Source organism: Penaeus japonicus, unplaced genomic scaffold (assembly GCF_977035675.1).
Source record: "Penaeus japonicus unplaced genomic scaffold, GWHDUDI00000001_assembly GWHDUDI00000032, whole genome shotgun sequence".
Lineage (NCBI taxonomy): Eukaryota > Metazoa > Arthropoda > Malacostraca > Decapoda > Penaeidae > Penaeus > Penaeus japonicus.
The window spans coordinates 2,003,708-2,011,207 of record NW_028234434.1 but is presented as its reverse complement, the minus strand read 5'-3'; the positions used below and the strand labels follow the sequence as shown (position 1 = coordinate 2,011,207).

The 7,500-nt window shown below is 39.4% G+C and overlaps 1 protein-coding gene across 1 annotated transcript in view; it reads left to right on the top strand.

Annotated features, from left to right (window-relative positions):
* The first annotated feature begins 2,310 nt into the window (after positions 1-2,310).
* Positions 2,311-7,500, top strand: part of LOC122262810 (uncharacterized) — a 41,425-nt gene continuing 36,235 nt past the window's right edge. Inside the window, exons 1-2 of the mRNA XM_043030978.2 lie at positions 2,311-2,406; positions 2,571-3,127. Coding sequence (XP_042886912.2) covers positions 2,633-3,127 — 495 coding nt within the window. The 5' untranslated portion in view covers positions 2,311-2,406; positions 2,571-2,632. The remainder of the gene's footprint in view (positions 2,407-2,570; positions 3,128-7,500) is intronic.

Here is a 7,500-nt window from a genome sequence, read left to right as displayed (position 1 = left end):
ATTTTGTTACGTTTGTTATTGCAAGCGTTTACTTCATCAGTCGATTTGCTTGTGATAACATAGGAAGTGACAAAAGTACATCAAAATCATCGTTTTCTTAACATTGCTACTGCTGCCATTGTTTAAGATAATATTATTATAACTGCTCTTAACATTGCAGCTACCCGTAATAACTATTTTCTTTTTTAATTCGGAAAGAGCAGAAGGAATCAAACCTAGTGAAAATGTAACCACCATAAACACGATAGTTGCTGAACTGACTCTCCTAAAAAGGAACTTTGAATTGTGTTTTCCTTTTTTCATTTCCTATATCATTTATTAATTTCCTGAAGAGTGGCAACTAGAATTTTATAAACAAATTGTATCGATGTGAAAAAGATATTTTTTCTAAATTAGCGGGAGACAAATGAGCCAAATAAATAATAAAGATGTGGAGACGAGAACATGGAGAGAGACAGAGAAATTCGGTCAAACTGTCACACGTGTAACTTACGTAATCAATGAGCTAAAAGGAAAGAAAGAAAGAAAAAAATACCAAGTAGGAAAGAGGAAAGGAAAGACAAAGAGAAGAATTAGAGCAACCTCTTCACAAAGAACAGTAAGCCTACTTCGAGTACTTCCTCAAAGCATTGTCACAGAACCTTGTCCTGAATATGAAGTGAAAAGCCTATTAAAAAAATATAAACACATGCACGCGCGCGCGCGCGTGTACATATATATATATATATATATATATATATATATATATATATATATATATATATATATATATATATATATCAATGTATGTGTTTGGTAATTATCCACATCATAAACTTATATGAACACTGCGTCTATTATCTCGAATACTCATGATTATTCATGAGTATTCATGATTACATTAATCCTTGTATTAAGAAACATAGGGCTTTCCGTACGAGGGCAGTGCGAAAGAAAAAAAAATCATAGTTGAATAACTGATCATTCCCCATCTAAATATCAAACGCTTATCAATCAGACAGCCACAATAAGGACGTCAAAGAAGTCGTAAGAGGAAGTCTTATACATATGTATATATATATATATATATATATATATATATATATATATATATATATATATATATATATATATATATATATATATATATATATATATATATATATGTATAGATATATATATATATATATATATATATATATATATGTATAGGTATATGTATATGTATATGATATATATATATATATAATATATATATATATATATATATATATATATATATATATTTATATATGTGTGCGTGTGAATATATATATATATATATATATATATATATATATATATATATATATATATATATATATATGTATATATATGCATATATACATACATATATATATATATATATATATATATAATATATAATATATATATATATATATATATATACATATATACATATATATATATATATATATATATATATATAATATATATACATAAAATATATATATATATATATATATATATATATATATATATATATATATATATATATAGATAGATAGATAGATAGATAGATAGATAGATAGATAGATAGATATACACACATATATACAAACATATATATATATATATATATATATATATATATATATATTATACATATATATAAGATGTACACATATATATGCTAAACCTATATGACATACTATATACATAATATATAAAAATGAATAGTTATTGTACGTCCTTATTGTGGTTGTGTATTATCTACATGTGTGTACACGTCACTGCGTCTACTTTTGCTTCGTCAAACTCCAACTTACATCATATTACATCTCAGGAAAACTTACCTGCACTGAATACTTTCATTCTTGTTTTTCCTGGTAGACATATGTTCACATATTGGTAAGACTAAAACGCAAATGACAAAGTTTGTATTTGGTAAACATTGCTTTGCGTTGACATTGTAACAAGTTTTCTTCGTGTTCCATGGCCTTTGATGTATATTACGCACAACTAGCAATGGTTGTCAACAAAATACCCCAGTGCCGTCACAACATAGCCTGAAAGTTGGCTACCGTCAAAACATGCTTCATTCTCGAGCCAGTTCCCCAGTGCTGCCAGGCGTATGAATATTCAGAGTTTGTGTCAAGTTTCATTGCAAGAAAAAAAGGTGCTCATAATAATGGTAGTAAAAAGCTGGCAGATCGGTTCATTCTGCATGAATACATAGTTAGAGAAAGGGGGAAACATAATAAAGGACAAAGAATACAACGGTGTTTCACGTGCTGTACAAGACTTCCCCTCCGCAGAGCTCAGGTAGGTGCCATGGCGGCCACAACAAGAGCCAGACGATCCCCACACCTGGCGCGCGCAACAGCTGATAACGAGTTTCGCGCTTGTTCCCTTCATAGAACGCTGGTGCGATCGACAGACTTGGTTCTGGCGTTGTTTACTAGCATGGTGGTTATTAGTCCGGAGTAAATCGGACCGTCTGATAAATTTACAAAGCTTGGATAGATATATCATATATATTTTTTTCTAAGCATTATCTTAAGGAGTTTAGACATGGTTGTCACTTGTAGGAAGTGACTGCGGCGCGGTCGCGTCTCTGCCTTTGATAAGTGGAAGTGTCAGGTGCGGCGCCATGACCGTCGTGGCACCTGTGCCTCGCCCCAACTCCTTGCTGCCGCGGGCTCCTGCACCCTGGCGCCCTGCGGCCGCTGCCGCCCTCGGCCTCCCTGCAGCAGTGCAGAGCCTCCTTCAGCAGCTGGGGGGAACATTCCACACCTACCACCCCTTCCGCCGTGCCCGGAGGGAGAGTGACGATGAAGCCAACATTCCCCGCAATCCTGCGCCCCTTCTGCTGCTCTGCCGGCAGGCGCTCGTCTCCTCCTTCGGGCTGCGGAAGCTGCGGCGACTCTTGCTGTGGGCGGGGGCGCCGCGTGCAGTGTCGAGGATCTTGTCGACTATCGGCGCAGGGGAGTGCGAGGCCCTAGGGGCGGCGCCCCTGACCGACGTGTTCGCGCAGCCCTTCTTCCACCGGGCCATCACGTGGCGCGTGACGTGCTGCCTGGACCGCCAGCCCTACCTCACCACCTACGCCGCCACCAACGCCGTCCACGGCTACTGCGTCCCCTGGGTGAGTCCCGCGCCCTTGGCCTCGCGTCCTCAGCCGATGGCCCTGTGACGCTTATGGCCAATTTAGTTTAGCTAATGTAAGAGTCTTGCAAACTTCCAAACTTCACCTGACCTTTTGACCGCTCAAAAAATGGCCGCGCCGAATGGGGTCAAGGTGCGCCAGAAGGAAAATCATGCATATGCAAATGTGTGGAGAGAGGAAAGGGGAAGGGAGAGTGCGAGAGGGAGAGGCAGAGGGAGGGAGAAAATGAGGGGAAACGAGGGAAAGAGAAAGAAGGATGAACGAGAGTTGGGGAGAGAAAGAAAATGAATGAGAGGGGGGAGGGGGGAAGTGAGTCCGACAGACCAAAAACAAAACACGCTTCGACGAAAACGGAGAGACAGACAATCGCCAACATGGCAACATCAACATAACACTAATGATGAATAAAAAGAAAACGGAAAACAAAACAAGAAACCGAAAACAATATACACAAATGCCTCAAAGAAGGTTAAAACAATCATGTACATCCCACTGAGGTCAAACCTGGGTCATAGGAGGTCACCCAGGTCATCAAGGTCACCAGCTCACAAGGCTGAGGCGAGGGAAAGGATGTTCTTACAGGAATCTTGACTTCTGGAGATCCTTCGAGGCTGTGTTCGGATGCGTGCCATTCTGACTTGGACTGACTATTAGAGATGTTCTTTTCTTTATTATTATTATTTTTTTTTTTTCATTAGGATGGATTTGTTGTGGTCATTTATACTCTTATCAGCATCATTATTTTCAAAACTATAATCATTATCATCTTTACTATCTTGTTATTGTTTATTATCATTATTGTTATTATTATCATTTTTAGCATCACCCTACCATCATCATCATAATGAGAGCGAGAGCGAGAGAGAGAGAGAGAGAGAGAGAGAGAGAGAGAGAGAGAGAGAGAGAGAGAGAGAGAGAGAGAGAGAGAGAGAGAGAGAGAGAGAGAGAGAGACTGATATTGAGATTTAAATTAAGATTGAGAGAGGGAGGGGAGAGGGAGAAAGAGAGAGTGAGAGAAAGAGAGAGAGAGAGAGAGAAGAAGAAGAAGAAGAAGAAGAGAAAGAGAATAACAACAAAGAAAGAGAGAGGGGGGGGGAGAGGCAGAGGGAGGGTAGGGAGGGAGGGGAATAGCGGCACGTGTCAGGCGCTGGACTCTGATGCCAGATTATTTCAGAAGACCTGTTTCGGTGTGCGTGTTTACCGTGGTAAGACAGGAGATGAGTGCCAAGTGGTCAGTTCGGGTGCAGAGTGTCAGGCGGAAGGAGTGCCAGGGAGGGAGAGGGAGGTAGGGTGGGGGACACGGAGTGGGAAGGCGGGAGGGAGGGAGAGGGGGTGAGGGAGAGATAGGAAAGGTGGGGGACACGGAGTGGGAGGGAGGGAGAAAGGGGTGTAGAAAGGGAGAGAATTAGGATGAAGGATGGAGGAAGAGCAGAGGGAAAGGGAGAGTGAGAGGGAGAGGAAGTGATAGAGAGAGAGAGCGATAAGAGAGAGAGAGAGAGAGAGAGAGAGAGAGAGAGAGAGAGAGATAACAGAGAGAGAGAGAGAGAGAGAGAGAGAGAGAGAGAGAGAGAGAGAGAGAGAGAGAGAGAGAGAGAGAGAGAGAGAGAGAGAGAGAGAGAGAGAGAGAAAGAGAGAGAGAGAGAGCGATAAAGAGAGAGAGAGAGAGAGAGAGAGAGAGAGAGAGAGAGAGAGAGAGAGAGAGAGAGCAAGAGAGAGCAATAACAAAGAGAGAGAGAGTGAGGAAAGAAGAAAGGGAAGACTAGAGAAAGATGACATTAATTATGATTATGATAACGATGAATGAATAAAACATATTATTAGACACAGGATGCAGTTAGTCGACTGTCCTGATGAGAATTAAGGTCTGTGGGCGGAGATGGGCGTAGCAGGCCATAGAAGGGATGTAGGCTAATGATAGTGAATAACAATGAATAATAACCACGCATTCTGTCACGCCCACGCTCATCAAAGCCTCCGTGCACATGCATATCTACACGCACACACATACACACACACGTATGTACACACGAATACACACCTACATGCATACAAGTGACCCAGATTCGGTTGTTTAACTCTTGTAGTCGAGAGATAGTGCTGGGTTTGCACTGTACCTGTACAGTGTATGGTGACGCTAAAATGAGTCGGTCTGTGAGGTTACCATATCCCGGATTGTGACGTCACGTTATCATGGGTGATGTCATTATAATATATGGTGTGTCTTGATACGGATTTAAGTGACGTCACGAAAGGCAAAAAAAAAAAGGTAATTCCACAATGTTTCGGATGGTGTCGTCACTATAACAAATATAGTGATGATCCAGTAGCGTCTTGGTTGGCGATGGTGTGTGATGACGATAATATCTAAAATGTGATGTTAACCTTGTGATGACGCGACCCACGACAGGAAAGGGGCAAGGCCTATGTGGAAAAGGCTTGTCAGTATCTTACCGGCATTTCGTCTTGTTGTCTTTTTGCGTCTGAAATTTCGCTTCATGTGGCCATCAACTCCAGATATTGCTTTGCACGCGCGTGTGTATGTGTGTGTGTGTGTATGTGTATGTGTGTGTGTGTGTATGTGTATGTATTTATGTATTTATGTATATATGTATATATTATATATGTATGTGTGTATATATATACATATATATGTATATGAATATATATATATATGGGTGTTATATGGGTATATATGTATATGTGTGTATGTTTGTGTGTGTGTGTGTGTGTGTATGTGTATGTGTATGTGTTGTGTGTGTGTTGTGTTATGTGTTGTGTGTATGTGTATGTGTATGTGTATGTGTATGTGTTGTGTGTGTGTGTGTATGTGTATGTATATATGTGTATTATTATGTATATATATATATATATATATATATATATATATAGTATATATGTAATATAATATATATATATATATATATTATAATATATGTATATATGTATATATATATATATATATATATATAGATAGATAGATAGATAGATAGATAGATATAGACATATGAATATATATAAACATGATACAGAATCATTATAATAGTGAGATACCTCACACATGAAAACATTTTCCATCCCTGCCATCACAACTATAAACACAGCTATAAACACAGCGCATTTTCACCCTTGCTGCATGCTCACCCTAGTGATAGACGGTGTTCTGAATGAGACAAGGCAACAGGTGTGCATGGCGAGCGGCTTACCTGCGTGAGGGTAATTCCTGCATGAATGATCTAATTCTATCTGTGCTTGCACGCAACCCCTTAGGTGATGACGCTATGCTGCCTACCCTTCGCACGGGGCCAGCGGATGGTGAGGGGGGGGGGCGGAATGCACTGATTGATTTGCATGTTTCCTTAGTGTGTGTTTGTGTTTGTTTGTTTGTTTCTGTGCTTGTGTGTTTGTTTTGTGTGCTTGGTTGCTTCTGTGTGCTTGTTTGCTTGTGTGTTTGTTTTGTGTGCTTGGTTGCTTCTGTGTGCTTGTTTGCTTGTGTGTGTGTGTGTTTGTTTTGTGTGTGTGTATTTGTATGTGTGTGTTCCAGTGGTAGTGTTGGTCTCCATATTTGGAATACTATAGATGTTAACAGTTCGGCAAAATTCGATCTGAGACATGCGTATATATTCGTAAAAAAAGAGAGATTGCATATGCAGCATTTTTGTCACTCAGATGACATTAATTACTTGAGCCTATATGAATATACGCCCGCATACCCTACATATTTTTTTCTTTTCTTTTTTTCTTTTCTTCTCTGACTGACATACTTCGCGTACTTTAAAAAACGATGCTGAAACAGCACAATAAGCATCCAAAACTAAAAAAAAAATGAATGAATGATATCAAATGAGAACAGTCAGAATAAGTCCCCGTTACGATTACAAAATCTCCCTCTTTCATTCTCTTTCGTCTCTTTCTCAACTCGTTCTGGGATTCGCAGAGTAGATTCCCGAGGATGATCTTGGACACTGTTGCCACAATAGGTAACTGGATCTTCGTCACGTCTGGTAACACTTGTAGGGCCTTGAAGGATCTTCTCACGCAAAGGTTAAGGATGAATCTGGCTGTGATGTCATCCTTGTGTGACAGCATCGTAAGGGTGTCACTTTTTCAGGGCGAGATGGAGTCTCTGCTCTCGAAGCAACAAAACACGAGATAGACTAAAAAAAAAGGTTTCTGTGAACAACGTAACCGATGAATGAAACTGGAGAATAATAACTACTACATTTTTATTTAATCTTTCGCCTCACGAATTATTCTCTCTGATGAAAAGTATTTATCTGCGGTTCTGTTTATTCCTCGTTACCTTTTTGCCAGGAACGGAAATCACAGAAAAAATACTATTGTTCATGCTAATA